Source organism: Vulpes lagopus, chromosome 12, assembly GCF_018345385.1.
Source record: "Vulpes lagopus strain Blue_001 chromosome 12, ASM1834538v1, whole genome shotgun sequence".
Classification (NCBI taxonomy): Eukaryota; Metazoa; Chordata; class Mammalia; order Carnivora; family Canidae; genus Vulpes; species Vulpes lagopus.
The window spans coordinates 80,500,891-80,520,071 of NC_054835.1; the positions used below are offsets into that span (position 1 = coordinate 80,500,891).

A 19,181-nucleotide genomic window follows, 5' to 3' on the forward strand; every position below is an offset into this window, starting at 1 on the left:
TTTATAACAGTGGCTTTCTTTATAGTGATACCCTTTACTTAGCATTTGGTGGTTGGATCTGTGTAGGGCTTAGAATACTGTACAGTTTGTATTATATCCCTGATGATGCTAAGAGCCTGCTAAATCCAGGTATTGCATTTAAGAGCATTTGCTCAATCTGTTTCTTTTCCATAAGGTGTTAATATCCCTTTCCCCATTTCTTCCCTTTGGAATTCTGAAAAATCTTCACTATTTCTAAGGAGTCCTTTGCAGATTTGAGGGTACTGCTGCGTAACATGGTGCCTGTTACAAAACTATTATGAGGGAGTTAAGTTTAACAAGACTACTGCACGATACTCTTAAATCTGAAAAAGTAGGTAGAAAAAAAAAAAAAAAGAAAAAGTAGGTAGAGTCCAGTAGAAGAGAATAATTCAGTCGGCTTGGGACTCAAGGTTCATGCTTTGAGAAATGTCTGGATTGATCGGATAGGAGGGCTCTGGGTATGTGGTAAGTTGGATTTTAGACTGTGGCTATTTAGTGAGTCTGAGAAGAGGATAGATATGGTCAGAGGCACATTTGATTTAGATCTTCACTTTTTTGAGTGAACATTTTGAGTTTAGTTCCCAGCAACTCTAGGGATCTAGGATGCTCCAATAATAAGGTTGTGTCTTTCCCTAACAGATTTACTCATCTGTCTAAAGTCCTTCTATTCTGAGTAAGTTTTTCATCCTACTCTACCCTGGCAGTTTATTACTTTCATGTTAGCAATAACCTTCAGTCACATCAATGAAGAACTTTAAGTAGTTTAAATTCATGTTATTTACGCTACTCATCATTATTGATCATTATTTTTGTGCATATCTATCTCTAACATTAGAATGTAGGCTCCTTTAAAGTATGAGCAGTGTTTAATTAGCTTCTCTGATAAGACTATGCTCATAGTAGATATTCAATAATTGTTTTGAGAGAATTAGTTAATGGCATACAACAGTCTCAGATCAGCCATCAGCCCGCTGATCAGCTTTCATGATATAATGTGCAAACATCCTGTAGCAATTCATTTTGGGTTTTTTTTTTAAATATTTATTTATTTATGATAGTCACACAGAGAGAGAGAGAGAGAGAGAGGCAGAGACACAGGCAGAGGGAGAAGCAGGCTCCATGCACCGGGAGCCCAACGTGGGATTCGATCCTGGGTCTCCAGGATCGTGCCCTGGGCCAAAGGCAGGCGCCAAACCGCTGCACCACCCAGGGATCCCCTGTAGCAATTCATTTTACTAAGATTTAACGTATGTTTACATTAGTGTATTTATTTTTTTTAAAAGATTTATTTATTTATTCATTCAGAGAGAGTGAGAGAGAGGCAGAGACACAGGCAGAGGGAGAAGCAGGCTCCATGCAGGGAGCCTGATGTGGGACTCGATCCTGGGTCTCCAGGATCACACCCCGGGCTGCAGGCGGCGCTAAACTGCTGTGCCACCAGGGCTACCCTAACATTAGTGTATTTAATCCTATCAAAAACACTAAGACATAGATAATACTATGCCCCTAATCTGGAAGAAAAATAAAAGAGGCTTATAAAGGTTCAATAAATTTCCCAAGCTTTCATAGCTAGGATTTAAATGAAACATTCTGACATATAAATCATTGTTCTTTATCATGATGGCATGCTATTGCCTGAAACAGAAAAAAAATTGGATTAAATTTAGCAAGCTGAAGGGAGAAAAAAAGTTTGTTTTTGCTATTATGAATAGGAAAAAAAGACTCATTAATTTTTTCTTTTTGCGTTCAATTCCTTTTAGCATAATCCAATTATGCTCAGTCCTGGGGGGTATGGGTGGAGTTCTTCTATATATGTCTCTCCTAGTCATTCCTGGATGGGTAGGTAAGCTGTGGTCTCACCTTCTGAAGCAGTGAGCTGCTGACAGGATCCACATGCTACTGATCAGGACACCTCCACAGTGGTGAACATTATTCTTCTGTAGACTGACTTGCCATGGCCAATCTCCTTCTTCAGCCTTGTTGCCTCCTAGGATCCTCTCCTCAGACAAAGTTATTAGGTCTGGACGGGCCCCACATCCTAATGAGAAAAAGGCATTAAAGTGCTGGAAGATCATGATTCATTTACTTGGGGAGATGCTGCCAAGAATCTCTCTATCTTTTACAACTTGTCTTTTATGTATTCTTCCCCAGAACATGCTAGACTTTCCAAAAGCATGATCAGTGTGTTATTTTTTAGGGTATTTATGTGACTACTATTGACTATAGACTGCATTTTATTTATTTTTTTAAAAGATTTTATTCATTTATTCATGAGACACACACACACATACAGAGAGAGAGAGAGAGAGAGAGAGAGAGAGAGGCAGAGACAGAGGGAGAAGCAGGCTCCATGCAGGGAGCCCGATGTGGGACTCGATCCTGGGTCTTCAGGATCAGGCCCGGGGCTGAAGGCGGCGCTAAACCACTGAGCCACCTGGGCTGCCCTATAGACTGCATTTTAGAGATTATTTCTGAACTTAATTGACATGGAGCTTCAAATTCTGGAGCAGCTTGTGTTCTCTGGAATTTTCCATGAAAATAAGTTAAGATAGGTCAGTGCTGGATATAACAGCTTGAGCCACAAGTTTACTAGGAAATTTCCATCTTCTCTATAGCTTTCCTATTCAAAAGTGCAGTCTGTGTACCTGCAGTACGGGCATACCCTGGAAATTTATTAGAAATGTTGCCATTGTGAGAAGATAGCCTAAGGGTCCATCTTAGGGATGAATGGGTCAAAAGAATGTTTACACACACACACATACACACACACACACACACACACACACACAGAGAGGGTTATTATTCAGCCTTAAATAAGAAGGAAATTCTTTTGTTTGCAACAATGTGGATGAACTGGAGAGTATCATGCTAAGTAAAGTAAGTCAGACAAATAGTACCACCTATATGTTGTGGAATCTTAAAAAAAAAAAATAGTCAAGCTCCTAAAAAGAATGAGTAGAAAGTAGTTGCCACGAGCTAGAGGGTTGGGGAAATGGAGAGAATTTGGTAAAAGTGTAAAAACTTTCAGGCATAAGGTAAATAAGGTCTGAGGATCTAGTATATAACATGATGACTATAGTTCATAACACTATTGTATAACTGAAATTTTCTAGGAGTATAGAACTTAAATGTTCTCACCAAAAAAGTGTGTGTGGAGAGGTGTTAAACATGTGAGGCTATGAATATGTTAGCTAGATGGAATTTTTTCATAATGTATGCATATAACAAATCATGATCTTGTGTACTTTAAATATCTTACAATATTGCCAATTATACCTCAAAGCTGAAAAAAATGGACTCTAAGACCCACACTAGGGAAAAATCAGAAGCTGTGTTCCCCTCCTCCTCAACTTTATTGTGGAATAATTGACAAATATAATTCTGTATATTTAAAGTGTACAGTGCAATGAGTTGATATACGTATACATTGTTGATTGTCAAGATCAAGGCAACCAACACCTCCATCAGCTCACATAGTTAACTCTTCTTGTGCATGTGTGGTAAGAATGATGAAGGTCTACTTTTAGCAACTTGCAAGCATACAATACTGTGTTATTGACCATAGGCACCGTGCTGTATGTTAGATCCTCAGAACTTACTAGAAGCTGCATTCTAACAAGTGATTCATGTGTACACTGACGTTGGAAAACTGTTCTTATCAAGAAATCCTCATAGTGGTAATTCAACTCCTCATGTAATTTCAGGGCCGTCTCCATAACCGACTCTACATTACCAGATGTGCCCTTGAAAAGGAGTTACTTCAGGTTCACAGACTATTCTTAAGGGTAAGTGAGGGTCTCTCAGTATCTAGAGAGACTTATTTACACATCATAAGAAAGAAAACCCATGAACACTCCAATGGGTGAAGCTGAAATGATCATTCAAGTCCTCCCAATTCCCATCCCCATGATTTGTTTCCATTTTTTAAGTTGATTACTAAGAAGTTAGAAGTAAGTCACCAACAATAATTTCTATTGCTCTAAAGTAGTGAGATTGCTTCAGTAGGACATCTATCCAAAGGTTATTTTTTCCTAACAGACTTTCCAGATAAAGGAGGGCCAGACTTCCATTAAGAGTATACACAGAACATAAGTTCCTCCCCTGTATCCTACAACCAAATTCCCTAGTAAATTACTGAAGCACGTTTTCATTAAAAGGAAGCATGAATTAAATACATAATGAAGTTGAAAAATACCCATAGAGGTAGCATAACCTTGTAACATCAGTTAAGTATTTGATATAGGCCAGCTATTGAGGTACACTGAACTAGTTTCTAACTACATTTCATCACTAGAGAAGTAAAGAGCTGTTTTCTAGGGTTTATATTTCTGTTGTGGTAGCCTGAGAATATACAGAATTACATTGAAAAGTAGTGACTTTTCTTTCAGATTAGAGAAATTAAACTGACAATACTTTTATAATTTTTTATTATTCCTTTTTAAAAATAAATTTTATTTATTTATTCATGAAAGACACAGAGAGAGAAAGGCAGAGACACAGGCAGAGGGAGAAGTAGGCTCCATGCTGGGAGCCTGATGTGGGACTCAATCCCAGGTCTCCAGGACCACGGCCTGAGCCGGAGGCAGATGCTTAACTGCTGAGCCACCCAGGCATCCCTATTATTCTTTTTAATTAACCTAAATTACCCTAAACAACAAAGAAGACTATTCTAGTGGTTAGGGGAAGCCATATAAATGGTATCACCAAAAATAATATACAAGTCTATAGAAATGCCAACATAGAACAGGGTAAGAAAAGGTTCCCAAGGCTGCCGCGAAAATTTTCCTGAGGTCAGACTCGACCCAGAATGCCACTGCTGCCACCTCCTTTTAAAAGGAGGTGAAAACCTAAACATCACTCCATGGGCCAATGGAATCAGTGATGTTTTATCTCAACAGCAGTGCACAAGAGTGAATTGAGAATAAAGATAACACCTTAACAGAAACTACCTTGGCAAACAGTGCAAACACTTGAACATTTACTATTTATATTTTGGTAAACCATTTTTATGAGATAATTTTGAAACTTACCTTCAGTGAAAATATTTACTGTATCCTGGTCAGTAATGACTGGTGTTAAAAAAAAAAAGTGAGAGTAAGATCAATACCAGAAGGACTGTATATTATTTCACCTTAATTTCTTAAATGTAGTCCTCAGACAGCCATCATGAGAATCACTCAGAGGGCTGATAAGATACAGATTTCTAGGCTTCTTCCTAGACCTGCTAAAAGAACCTCTGAGTCATAAGCCCCAGAAATCTCTGCACTTACAATATTCCCCCAATTTATTGTTATTTATATTAAAGTTTGTGCTTTAATTTCTCATCAAACACTAAAAGATACTTAAAAGATATTTAAAAGATATTCCTGCCCTCAAGCCACTCGATTTAGTTGGGAAAACAGAAGTTAAATTTTCATTTACTTGAATATATATGCAGGTATATAGAGATGTATGTACTACTTTAGTACAAGAATACTGATACTAATTTTGGTACTGCAGGTGTAACAGTGAGCAAAACACAGGAGGTCTGCCCTCACATAATTTACAGCTAGAAATTATTCAAGGACTCATTCAAATAAATTTAAGTGGAGAGGAAAAGGGAGAGGGTTATCATGCTACCTGAGGGATTCACTGAGTTATCATGGTGAGAAAAACATTTCAGATGCATTTTGAAGACCTAAAAGGAACTTTCCAGGCAGACAAGCAGTGAAAAGGTATTCCAGGTGGAAAGTGTAGTGGGTCCAAGTGTATGGAGATGTATGGTGTCTTGTGGAATCATCAAGTCAGCAGAGCAGTGCAAGTGCAGCAAAAGGGAAATGGTGGGAGGACCCAGACAGAAAAAATGTTTAGCAGATAGTAAAGGTCTGTCTATTCCAATTTAAGTTCTGCTTACAGAGCTGCTTTCTTTGCACGTCCTACAGCCATCTCAAACTCAACGTGACCAAATTTACCTCAAATGTGCTACTTATGTTATATTTCCTCCTTTAGGAAATGATCCCACTTCTACCGGTGGCTAGAAATCTGAAACAGTCTCTAATTCTTCCCTTCCTGTCATCTTCACCTCTTATTGTTTTTCAGATTTTGTACCTTCTAGCCTTTAACAAACCTCTGAATTAGGTGCATCCCATCCTCTCCATCCCCCTGGCTATAACTTTAATTCATACTTTCATCATTTGACATCTATGCTAATTACAATAACTTTCAATCTGAATTCCCTGCCTCAACTTTTGTACTTTTCAGTATGTCTATCTCTACTTTGCCAGGCTGTTTTTTCTAAAAAATGTATGTCAGACATTTCCTTGCTTGAAAACTTTTTAATGAGAAATCAGCTTATTTCCCATAAAATAAACGTAAAACATCTCAGACAAGTTTTCATGCTCTCTAAAATCAGTTTATCCAAACTTAATTGTTGCCAAAATTGTCACAGGGTTTGGGAATTATATCATTTTGTGAGTGTCAGAGGAGCCAGAGCATCCTTTTAGAGGCAGGAAAGAACTGACCACCCCTTTTTGTTCTTTGGATAAGAGAGACTTGAGTTCAAATCCTACCTTCCCTACATGCTGATTGTATAACCCTGGGTAATTCTCTTCTTTTTTGAGTGGGAACAATAAAAGTATAAGAAATGATTGTTCTGAGGATTAAGCAAACTGTAATGGATGAGCATTAGCCAGTCAGAAAGGACACAACAAACCTTGGAGCTAGAGCAGTGTCTTGGAAGTCCTAGCTATGCTAATCATTAACTCTTCAGTTACGGGGGATGAGCTGGGAGTCCAGGGTAGGGATGGGAGGATTTGAAGAGCCTGGGACGACACCTCTGTGGGCCTAGTGCAGTGGTGGTTTGTCAACACATAGGAAAACATTTCAATATCTTAACAGTTAGTGTAGCTGTCACAGGCGTATACTGATTGAATACCAGTCCAGCGTGGGGGTTACCAAAATCCTTTAATGTTGAGCTTACTATGAGGGAATCATGGTTTATTAAGATAGCAGTGCATGACAAAGTTGGAGGAGAGTCTTTAAATTTTATGCACATATTAAGTCTTTTTTTAGTCATGCAAGAAATATTAGATACTGGGTAGTAGAAGGTTATTAGGATGAACAGGACAGACTGATTCTTGCCTTCAGGAAGCTTACAGAGTAGGATGAAGACAAACAATACAAAAATCACACAAAATGTTTTGTGGTTTCGATTGTGACGAATGTTATGAAGGAAAATGAAGACGTCAGTGATACAGGTAAATAATCGAGTAATGGAAGTTTGAAAAGGCTTACGCTAGAAAGCTGTGATTCAGATAAGACCTATGGATTCAAGGGGGTGATCTAGTGAGTATCATAAGAAACTGTAACAATGGGGACTCCTGGATGGTTAAGTGTCTGCCTTTGGCTCAAATCATGATCTGAGGGTTCAGGGATTGAGCCCTGTGTCAGGCTCCCTGCTCGGTGGGGAGACTGCTTCTCCCTCTCTCCTGCTTGTCTTTCTCTCTTGCTTTCTCTCTCTCCCTAAAATAAATAAATAAATAAATATTTTTTTTTTTAAAGGAAACTGGAACAATGTATGCAAAAGCCCTGAGGCAGGAAGGAGAGGAGTTTGGCAGGTGGAAAAAAATGAAAGTGTGACTGTATTATGGTGAATGAGGAAGAGTGGTCAGTGGTATAATAAGTAGCTGAAGGGTCAGGTATGAACCAGATAATGCAGTGCTTTAGAACAGATGGTCATATCATTTAGTGTCGAGCCAGGACACCAAGGGATCAATATTAATAATGGTTCTTGGACAATTGGCATGAACTCGGACTGTCCCAGGTAAGCCAGGAAATTTGGTATCCTAGTTACAGGTATTTTTTTGTTTGCTTATTTTATTTGTGGGAAGTCATGGGAAGCTTTTAAGTAATATTGAAATTATGTTTTAAAATATTTCCTTGATCAGTATGTGGACAGTATTTTGGAAGGGGCCAAGAAAATATTAAAAAGAATAGTATAGAGGCTACTGCAGTAGTTCAAGTCAGAAATTATGTTGACTTGGACCAAACAGGTAGCAATAGGGGTGGGGGAAAAAGTGGAAATAGACTTAAGACAAGCAGAGTTACAGATATTTTCAGAGAGGAGTTAGGGATGTCGCTAAATCTAATTTTCTTCTTTATTCTACAAGTATTTATCAGATACCTTCCAATTGCATTCTGTGTTCTGGATGAGGTGGAGTGGCAGTTAAATTGTTCTCTGATTGTTGTGGTGATTCTGAATGCTACCCAACAGCCTTACGTATCTACGGTCATCAAGACAAGTATTTATTCTACTGCAGAAAAATTGAAATAGACATTTATTAAAATAAGTGTTCTTTAAAAAAATTGTTCTCTGATCTTGAGCAGCTAGTTACCATTTCTATGGCATATCTACAGATTGAAAATCTGGCAACAACATCTCTCATAAGGAGTGTTGAGATGGAAAATTACTAAATAATTTTTAGCTAATAAAATTTACTATATGAATACTAAATGATTCTTTAAACTTTAGAATGTTTTATTTTGGAGAACTATGCATTATGTCTACCTTTATAATATATTGTTTTCATAAAGGTTAATTTCAAGGAAATAAAAGGTCAGTTTCATTAAATTAAAACCTAAATTATACCTGGTTAAGTTGATATTTTGGTATAAAATGGCATATAAAAATGGTACTTGCATGTTATGTCAGTTGAAGGGCTTATTTCCAAGTTTCCAGAATTATTCAGCATTTGGTGTAAAACAGACTTAATTCTGCTTTTCATCAATGCTCCATTGTTATTTCTAGTGAATTTAAATTTCATGACAACATCTGCTATCACACCATTACCTTCTTGCCTAAAAACCATAAATATATTAAAAAAATAAATAATTATAATTTTCTGCTATTCTGTTTATATATACTTATTGATTAAACATTAAAAAATTTACTTGGGGAATTTGACTTTAGAACAGATTCATATAACAGTGTTTGCATACTTACTGATATATCACAATGCTATTCCACAAATATTTGATTTCAGAGCATAGTATACTACCCACCATGCAGTATAGCTGGCTTTGAAGTCGGAACACCAGAGGTTGAATATCAAATCTGCCATTTACTGTTCAACTTTGGTAAGTTATTTGTTCCTTAATCTTTCTGTATCTGAGTCTCTTCACATTAAAATAAATTGTAATGAATGTTATGTGAATTAATACATTCAAAACTTTTGGGAAGAGTACATAGCATACAGTAAGTGAATAATTGTTAGCTATTATTAGACTTCACAAATCTTTTTTAAAAAAAGAAAACATTATCTCATTAAACAAAACTCTAAAGAGAAGAGGTTCCAAATTATGTGATTTAAAGGATCAGGTTAATTTTCTAGTACCTAAGTGTGTAATGTGGCTACAAAAGCAAAATTTAACTTTTGCAGTCATATGTTAAAATTTTAACTGTCAGATAGCCACAGATATTCTCCACAGTGAACCTTAGTAATTTGACTAAAGGCTATGATTATCATAAATCGATATAATTTCCACCTCCTTACATGAAAATTACCATGTAAATAATTTCTTCCACCTAACATTAGCCATTATATTTTCTGAAAATGTGCATTAGATAAGTTTGTTCCTAGTATTTATTCTAGGTCTCCTTCTCTCCTCTCAATTGTCATTTCTATAATGAAACTCATTCCAGATATTAATTTAATATTTACTTAGCAAATGTTAAATAGCCACCTTCTTGTACTAGGCACTGTTCTTAGTTTCAAAAATTACCTATTACCAAGATTCATAGTTGCCATTCTCATGGATTTTGGAGTTTAGATAAAGGAGCAGACACTGAAGAAATAATTATAGCTTGCATTTCTAGCAACATGAAAGCCTAAATAGTTTTTAAAAACTTCTCCATATAAAATAACCAGAAATGCTCAATAAAATGTAATAAATGTCATTTGAAATATAGAACTAAGCTCACATTAAAGTAAGAGAAATCTTGGAAGACCAAACATAAAAAAACATGAATATTATGTAGCAATCACTGGAATGTCCAACAGACTTGAGTTGTACATGTATTGTACAATGTACATGTACAAATGTACAAATGTACATGTACAATGTACATGTACATTTACATGTATGCTGGAGAGGAGGCTCTGGGCTAGCACTAATTAGGGAGATGAACGTGAGGTTTCTAAATAAGACCAGGATTCTCAAAGAACTAAAAGTGAGAGCATGGATTGGAAAGAAAAAAATGTGCTCATCATATCATAAAAAAAAAAGTTTATGTATCTCACAGTTCCAGGTCTAGACAGAAAAAAGAAGATTCTCCTGATAATTCATGATCATGAGCCTAGCTGCATGAAAGTTTTGGAATTGCATAACCACCATCAAAGCAAAACAAAAAGGATACTTAAAGGTACATGGATTCGTGTGAAAATATGTAAAGGAAGTAATTCAGTAAGAAGGAGATTGAACCCAGGAGGTAGAGTAAGAAATAGGGAGCAAAGAAAATAGCAAACTGGTAATGTATCATTACAATGACTAATTTGAGGTCATTACAAGTAGGATTGAACTAAAACATCATTCATAATAGCATGAACAAGAGTTCAAAATTCCCTCTATTATTTGGAAGAAGGATAATGGATTAGGCCAACTCTCATTTAAATTTTAAGAATAATCACTAAAATAAGGCAAAGATGATCAGAATGCATTAGAAAATATAACTAGCTGTGTTTCTGTTTTAGGAGAAATGTATAACCTATAAGGATACATAAATATTGAAAATAAAATATTGAAAACTGCTCTTGAGGTTAGGCATAATGAAGAACTGAGTGAAGTCTAGTGAAACTGAGACTAGTCTAGATGGAGGGTAGTGAAAGATAAGCCCATAGAAGGAGATGGTAAGAGGAAGTCAGATAAAGGAAGATTCAGTAAGCTTTGTTACATATATATATACACACACATTATATATATCAAGAATACATGTATCTTTGATATACATATATTATATTTATATATAATATTTGACATATTGCAAGAAAGTGGCCAAGAAAAGGATTTTAACTAAGGGAATAATATGTTTAGAATTTTGTTTCACAAAGTCTTTCTGGCTGCTGTGTAGAATGAGTGGAGCAAGACTAGGGGAAAGGAGACTCATTAGGGAGACTATTTATAGTCCAGGAAAGAGATGGTTGAGGGCACTATTGGAAGAAAAGTTATGGATCTTAGAGACATTTAGGCAAATAGAATTGACATTAGGAAATAGAATTGAAAGATTAGATGATTGAGGGGGAGGAGAAATTAAAAATGACTTGCATATTTCTTTCTTGAGCAAGTAGATTGAAGGTGATGACATTGATAGAGGTAGGCAAGTAGAAGAACAACATTTGGTTGGGGAAAGATGATAGGTTCAGGTCTGGATACGGTAAAGCTGAGCTGACTGTGAGATATCTGTATGATGACGTCAAGTAGTGGCTATGTACAAGCATGTCTAGAGATGAGAAGAGAGGACTGGCCCAGAAATACAACTTTGAGAATAAACATATAGAACGTATAAAGGGCAATGAAGTCGCTGAAAAGAGAGAATGTAAACTGAGAAGACGAGAGGTTTATAGCACAGGGTGATATCCAACAATATTTGAAGGATGTGCAGAGAAGGAATTAGCTAGTGAAGAAAATTGAGGAGTAAATGGAGAGGTAAGGAAAAATAGAGGTATGTAGGGTCATAGAAACCCCAAAGTGCTACTATTTCAAGGATGATTGAAAATAATTTACAACAGTATCAAATGCCATTGAGAGGGCCAAATAGAAGACTAGTATAGTTTGTTTGGAGCTTGTGACCTGGAGCTTGTTGAACTTGGCAAAGGTAATTAGCATTTTTTGGTAAGAAGTGAGATTGTAAGGGATTGAGCAGTAGGTGGGAAGGTGGAGGGGGAAATGAAGATGATTCATCTGTCCTATGGATTTTGAGAGCTGGTGGCCAGTACAGAAATTTTCACAAGAAAGTGCTAAGGCGAATGTGCCCTGAACTGACTGAAATTCATTTTGATAAATACTCTTCCCATGGATTCTTCCTTCTCCACTCATTTCTTAACAAAATTTATCTGACCAGATGTTCATGCTCCTGGGACTTACTAAGTGATTCTACAAAAATAAGAAATGTTGATTTTCTTGTAGTGGTGTTATTTGAGAAATGCCTCTCTTCCAAAGGACTTTGCTTATTTGAAGGATTGGGTAATGTGAGCATTTGAGGCATTTGTGGGACGGTTGGTATTTTAGTTGAGAGGGCCTGTCTCATCACATCACACAGATAGGTACACATTCAACTAAGGCACGAATGTCAAATAACTACTGCTACTCCCCTTATTATTAATTCATGCAAAACATGCTTGGCTTTGGCCACAGCGTCCTTTATATTATAGCATTCCATGCAGATACAAACCAAAAAGCTTGATGTTGGTCATAGACTTCTGATCTTGTATGAATATGCCCATGACCAAAGCATTGCGCAACTGTTTACCTACACTGTATTGTAAATGGGATCCACTGGATTTATACAGTAGGATGCCCTTGCTACCATACCTTCACCCGACTCTCTTTAACCTTTCTACCTTTCCTATCAAGAATTGAAATGAGATGTGTATCTACATTGGTAATTAGATCATATGTGGCATGTTTTGTTTTGCTTTTGGCATTGTTTTTTAAGCTGCCCAGGATACTACTTTCATAATATTGCGACAAATTGCATGAATGTGTCATTTATTATCCACGTTGTGAACAAGTCAAATGGGCCAAATTGTATCTAAACTCATATATATTTTATGTAGTTCCACTTACCTCAGTTTGACAACATGAGCTCTGATGAACTGATTTCTTAAATTTGATTCTCTGAATGTTTTAGTAATCTGTAGAAAGAAAGGAAAAGACCTCTTCATAGTTTCAGTTGTTCTTCCCCTTCCTTCTTCCTCCCAACCTTGCAACATAGGGCTTAAGTTAATGAGGAATAGGGACTAGAGTTTTCAGTTCAGTTCAATTCCATCTTAGAACACATGAGATTGATTTAGGCTGGTGATGCAGCCCTCTGATGCAATGCCTATTTCCTCATCTATGATACAAAGATGATAATGGACAAGATGTGTCTTCACTAGAAGTCATCTCAACATCAGATGTTTTACTTGGTGGCTCTCCCCATGAGTGTTCGGGTAGGTGCCAAGCCCACACTAGGGGAGTCCATGATACAACTTATATTTGTGTGATCCCCCAACCACTGTTTTTAAGTGGGTAAAACCAGAATAAAATGAGTGATGAAAAGGGGCACAAGATGCAAAGGGCAGTCTTTTCCTTGATAATTCTGACTAATATCTAAACATCAGAGATTATTTTTAACATCAGTTGGTAATTTCCTTACCTAACCTTAACCATTTCCCTGAATCATTTTTCAGTCCCAGCAAGGATGGTGCTCTTGAGTTATAAAGCTCAGCTTTGCAGTGAACTAGGGGCTGTTCTGTGACTGGAATGGTTCTCTCATGATGCAGGGTCAGTCAGAGGTACTGAGGTTTCCTCTTAAGGGAGCAGATTCCACCAGCTTATATGGTAAGGCAGAAACAAGGGAGAGGTGGACATGGAAATTAAGTAGTATACTGAATGTTACATTAAACCAGGATCTGACACCAATCCTTCTTGAGATTGTAATGTTTATGCAATCTCTATTACACCACATCGTATGTTTTAAAATATCTGTTCCTATAGGCTGGTATCAGACCAACCAGTTGTTCGACAAAATGATAATTTTCTTTCTTTTCAGAGGGTTTGAACATTTTAAAGAGTAATGAGACTGTTGGCTTTATGGAAATAGCTCATGTTTCTTTATTAAAAATTTTGGAAATACTAGTAAGTGTTAAGAAGAAAGCCAAAAAAAAAAAAAAAACACTCTCCCCAAATTCTATGATCTAGAATTAATGGTTGTTGTTATTTGGTGAACTATATTCCAGTTAACTACAAAGAATGGGTTTTAATATGTTTATTAATATAGTATATTACAGGAGGTATCTTAATAAAATGATTTAACTTTAATTTTACTTGATTTTAACAGAAGTAAAAGGAACTGACTTAAAGCGAAAGAATTGCTAAAATTTGGATAAATGTTTCCTGTGATTATTTTTTAATTCATAGCTTTGCATTGCACCTGCACAGGTTAGATTGGACCAAAGTAAAAAATCCACCTCAATTATGACATTTTTGTTATGTGGAAAACTTTAGTGAAGACTAAGATAATAAGCAACATAAAGAAAGCAAGTTGATTCATTGGTTGATTTCAAGACACAAGGATAAAAGAAGAGGACCACGGATAAGATTTTATATTTCCCAGAGTGGAATGTTATTGACACTTTCATTAGAAATTATCAAATGTTTGGTAGAAAATCAGTAAGCAGATGACTGAAGAGAATTCCAATAGGATAGTGAAAAAGGAAGCTGATGAAGAACACAGAGATAAGTTAGCTTGCTATGAGAACTTAAATGAGCCTTGTAACCTTTCTTCCTCTCAGTTTTTCCATCTGTAAAAGTACAGTCAAAAGGGGCACCTGGGTGGCTCAGTGGTCGAGCATCTGCCTTTGGCGTAGGTTGTGTTCCTGGGGTCCTAGGATGGAGTCCCACATCGGGCTGCCCCTGTAGGGAGCCTGCTTCTCCCTTTGCCTGCTCCCTGCCTTTCTCTCTGTGTCTCTCATGAATACATAAATAAATAAAACTTTAAAAAAGTACAGTCAAAAGTGTATTAAAAAAATTATCTGTACACAGTTAACTATTACAACTTCCAAAGACCATGCACCTGCTTTTAGTGAGCTTTACAGTCAACACTTAGCCTTTTCCCTTTTTTCAAAATTATTACTGTTCAAAGGGTAAAACAAGTTCACTTTCACACTTCTTTGATTTTGTCATCTGCACTATTAACACTTTCATTACCTTGGACAAAAGTCAAGTACACAATGGAAAAAAAGAAATATTTTATATTTCCCTCCTGATTGAGGGTGACAATTCTATCTTGAGATTCTAGTATGTAATAGAACTACCATACTTCAGTAATATTCATAGTTGATAAGAATTGAAGTAAGATGTTGATTATTTAAGGTCCAACAAAGTGAATCATTGAGTTTGTTGGTAGACTAGTCATTAAAAGGTAAAACATTACATACAGAAAGTTTGTAATTATCACACGTTTTCATCCTTAGAGAAAAAATATCTTATTAGCTACCCATAAAAATAAAGCACCTTATTTTCAGTGTCTTCTTCCTTAATACCTATAATTCTGTTGTTACTATTCATGAGCTGAATAATAGAAATAATGTTGTTTTGTGATTTCAACCACTCTCCAGTTACCACTTTCTTTTCTGTTTAACCAGAAGATCTGGAAAGCTCAGTTTTCAAGAAAAGATAAAATATGTAGCAATATGATCTGTTACTACAGTGGTCTCTAAATATTTTTGATTATGCATTCCTATGGGTAAAGCATTTTGGCATGAGTAGCCAAAACATCTATTATTTATTTATAAATTATATACATGTAATAATACTGTACTGCTGACAATATATAAAACATTGACAAAATTAGAAATTAAAAAGGCTGAGTTATAGAACAAACATTAAGGAATTGTATTCCATTTATATTTAATAATAATATTTTCCCTGTTAATGTGACTGGATAGAATTTTTAATTTTTGAAACACTTTGTGATAAAATGACTCAAAGTTATGATTCTAAGTTTAATTTAAATACTTGGTTTGAAGTTCTGAAGAAGTTTCCACAGAATTATGTGGCTCATATGCATAAAGTACATCACCTGCAGGATTTAATAAATAATGACACAAAGCTGTCAGTCCATCCCACACATTGTGCAAAAGTTTTCTCGAAATTCAGCAAGTGACTTTCCATCTTCCCTGAGGTCTACTGGTTATCCTTGCAAACCAAATAAAATGTGTTTCATATTATATGTTTTTAAAGAAATGTGTTCCAAATCAACCAAACATGATTGTTAATCCTTCTCCTCTGCTAATATTTATGTGTGTACGTCTAAGCAGTTTCATAGAAAACATGCATCATTTTCAGTAAGACAGAAGAAAATCCAAAACCCTAATGATGGACTCATTGCTAAACATGTTTTCCGTCTTCTCTCCATGGTATGAGTTTTATGTAAAATGTGGCTAATTTCTTTGACTTACACTATGAAGAAACAGGATGTGTACATGTGTGTATGTGTCTTCAAAGAAAGTTATTGCTTCACCCGGTAATTTGGCTCTAGTCAGGAGCAGTAAAGTGTCAGTTCTGTCATTATGTTTCTGTTCTCTTCCTGGTTCACTACTGTCCGTGCATATTAGAATTATCTCCAAATTGTGGGTTTCAAAATTTGTGTTTTGCAGGATTTTCTGTTTTCCTTGTTGATTCAGTTTACTTTTAAAACTAGGTAATAGAATCTTTAAATCTAGTTGAAACTGCACATGACTGAAATCTATTCAGAGAACATAAATATACTGAAACTTGGTCAGTTCTGCTGTGTCACTGCTCTTTCCCTCTTCTCTCAAAATACCTTTGCGCACATTGTGTGGGAGCAGGTGACATAAAACCAAACAAGGGTGCCAGTGTCAATTCCCTTATTAAATAATAGGAAAGCACTTCCTTTCTTCTAAAAAATATTCTTTGTGGGAAAAATACATGTAGAGTGATATCTGATTATTTGAGTATTCATAATTATTGTGAATCTCTTCCTGGAATGCACAACACCATTTTGGAGACCACTGTGAGCCTAACTGCAATGATGTCTTTATTTTGTGTCCCTAAGAGTTTGCACAGGAACCAAAAGACAGAATGGATCATTTATTTATTCATTCAAAAAACATTTGAATGTCAAGTGTGTACCAAATTATTTTTTAGGCATTAAGTAACAATCGATGCTCATTAAATGAATGTGCCTGAAATGAATTTTATCCAGAAGCCCGGCTGGTCTAAGTGATGCGATAAGATTAATCTCAAATTGATAACTGTTTTCTTCATCTTCCTATGTCCTAGTTTGTTTATGGGAGTATAATTAGGTATATTTTGGAAAAAATGGCAATTGTTTGCAGAATTTGTTGCAATAACACTCCTGATACCAAAGGAGAGTTTCAACAGTTTAGCTGATCCCAGGTATGAATCCCAACTGAAGTCTTTTGTTTTACTTAGAAAGACCCATCCAATCAGAATGTACTCATAGTATTGACACATGTATTTTGCAAACAGTTTCTTTCATTATTTCTAGATGACCTTGTTCTTTTTTTCACTCATTCAACAACAGTTTTTGAGCACTTCCTGCACTGCACATCCCTTCTATCAAGCACTGGGATACAATGGTGATAGAAAATAAACGGTCTTTGCCATTATGGAGCTTATATTTAAGGGGGGCAGACAAGTACCAATCAAGTTATTATTCACATTTGAATAAATTATAAGTACAATAATATTATAGAGCCATTTGATCCAACCAATGAGATTAGAGATTCCTCAGAGGAAATGCTTATGGAGTTGAGATTTTTAGGAAGAATCAGTCAGCTAATTGAAGAGGAAGGAAAAGCCTCACAGATGAAGTCAGTGGTTCATGCAAAGTCCCGAGATGGGAACACACAGGTTGTTTTAGGAATGAAAGAAGGCCAGTGCAACAATAGCATGGAGAGCAAGGAGGCTAGGGTGACAGAAAGGCCAGACCATGCAGGTCTTGTTAGTGTGTAAAGATTTTGGCCTTTAACATAAATAGTGGCAGTCAGTGAAGTGTTTTTAAAAAAAGGATAATATAGTTAGATTTGCAGTTTGAGAATAATTTCTTTTTTTGTAAAAGATTTACTTATTTTAGAGAGAGAAAGAGAGAGAGAGGAGCATGGTGGGGAAGGGCAGAGGGAGAGGGAGAGAGAATCTCAAGCAGACTCTACTGCTGAGTGGAGCCTGATGTAGGGCCTGATCTCAAGACTTTGAGATCATGACCTGAGCTGAAACCAAGAGTCAGACACTTAACTGACTGTGCCACTCAGGTGCCCCAAGAATAATTTCTTTTGCTGCATATGGAAATTCAACATTAGGGAAGAAATTATGCAAATTAGTTGTGCTATTTTATTTATTTTTATTTTTTAAAAAATTTATTTATTTATCCATAGACACACACACACACACACACAGAGAGAGAGAGAGAGAGAGAGAGAGAGAGGCAGAGATACAGGTAGAGGGAGAAGCAGGCTCCATGCAGGGAGCTTGATTGGGACTTGATCCTGGGATTCCAGGATCACCAGAGGCCACCAGACTCCAGAATCCAGGCCACCCATGTGTTCCAGTTGTGCTATTTTAGTACTTGAGAGTAGAAGTGATGGCTTTGGAAGAGCATGGTGTTAGGTATGAAGAGAAATGAATGGATATGAGGGACATAGAGGGGATAAAACTCACAAGGGTTGGTAATAGATTGAATATTTAGAATGATAGAGGACAGTAAGTCAAAGATGAATTCTAGGTTTTTGGTTTGGAAAAGTGAATAAATGTTGTTGTCCTTATGGGAACAGGGCTATTGGAAGAAGGCTACTATGATGTGGGGAGAACATGAGTTTGATTATGAGACATAATATATTTGAGATTTAAAAACAACAACAGCCAGGTAGAGATATTAAGCTGACAGTTGGGTGAAAAGGTCTGAAGTAGAGAAGAAAAATCTGGGCTTGAGACCAAGTGAGTCATTAGATAAGTATTGGTTGAAGTAATATTCATGGATGAGATCATCTAAAGATACAAAAGTGTGACTGGAGAGAAGAGCAAGGTCAAACAAAGCCTTGGGGAATTTCAACATTGAATATTAGTGTACAGGAGGGTGATCCTGTAAGGACACAGAGGAGTGGCTGGAGAGGCAGGATAGGAAAAAACAGATGAATGAATATTATGCTTGAAAGTCACAAAATCATAGACTTTTTATGTTAGAATGTACTATAAAAATCATCTGGTCTAATGATTTTATTTCACTGATGAGTAAACAGAGCTAGAAAATACATGTGGATTGCCTAATGTAATAGAATGTTCTGAGATTATTCTGCTTATTAAGTATAACAATGTTGTCTGTGGGACAAGGATAATGATGGTACTCATGTTACCATTGGGAAATGGTGTGATCCTTGGATTTG

At 36.2% G+C, this 19,181-nt stretch overlaps 1 protein-coding gene across 1 annotated transcript in view; it reads right to left on the bottom strand.

Annotated features, from left to right (window-relative positions):
* TMPRSS11D (transmembrane serine protease 11D) overlaps positions 1–19,181 on the bottom strand; it is a 36,631-nt gene that overhangs the window by 6,756 nt on the left and 10,694 nt on the right. The window contains exons 5-8 of the mRNA XM_041726881.1: positions 12,841–12,908; positions 8,699–8,856; positions 5,052–5,090; positions 1,882–2,059 (exon numbers count right to left, since the gene is read on the bottom strand). Coding sequence (XP_041582815.1) covers positions 1,882–2,059; positions 5,052–5,090; positions 8,699–8,856; positions 12,841–12,908 — 443 coding nt within the window. The remainder of the gene's footprint in view (positions 1–1,881; positions 2,060–5,051; positions 5,091–8,698; positions 8,857–12,840; positions 12,909–19,181) is intronic.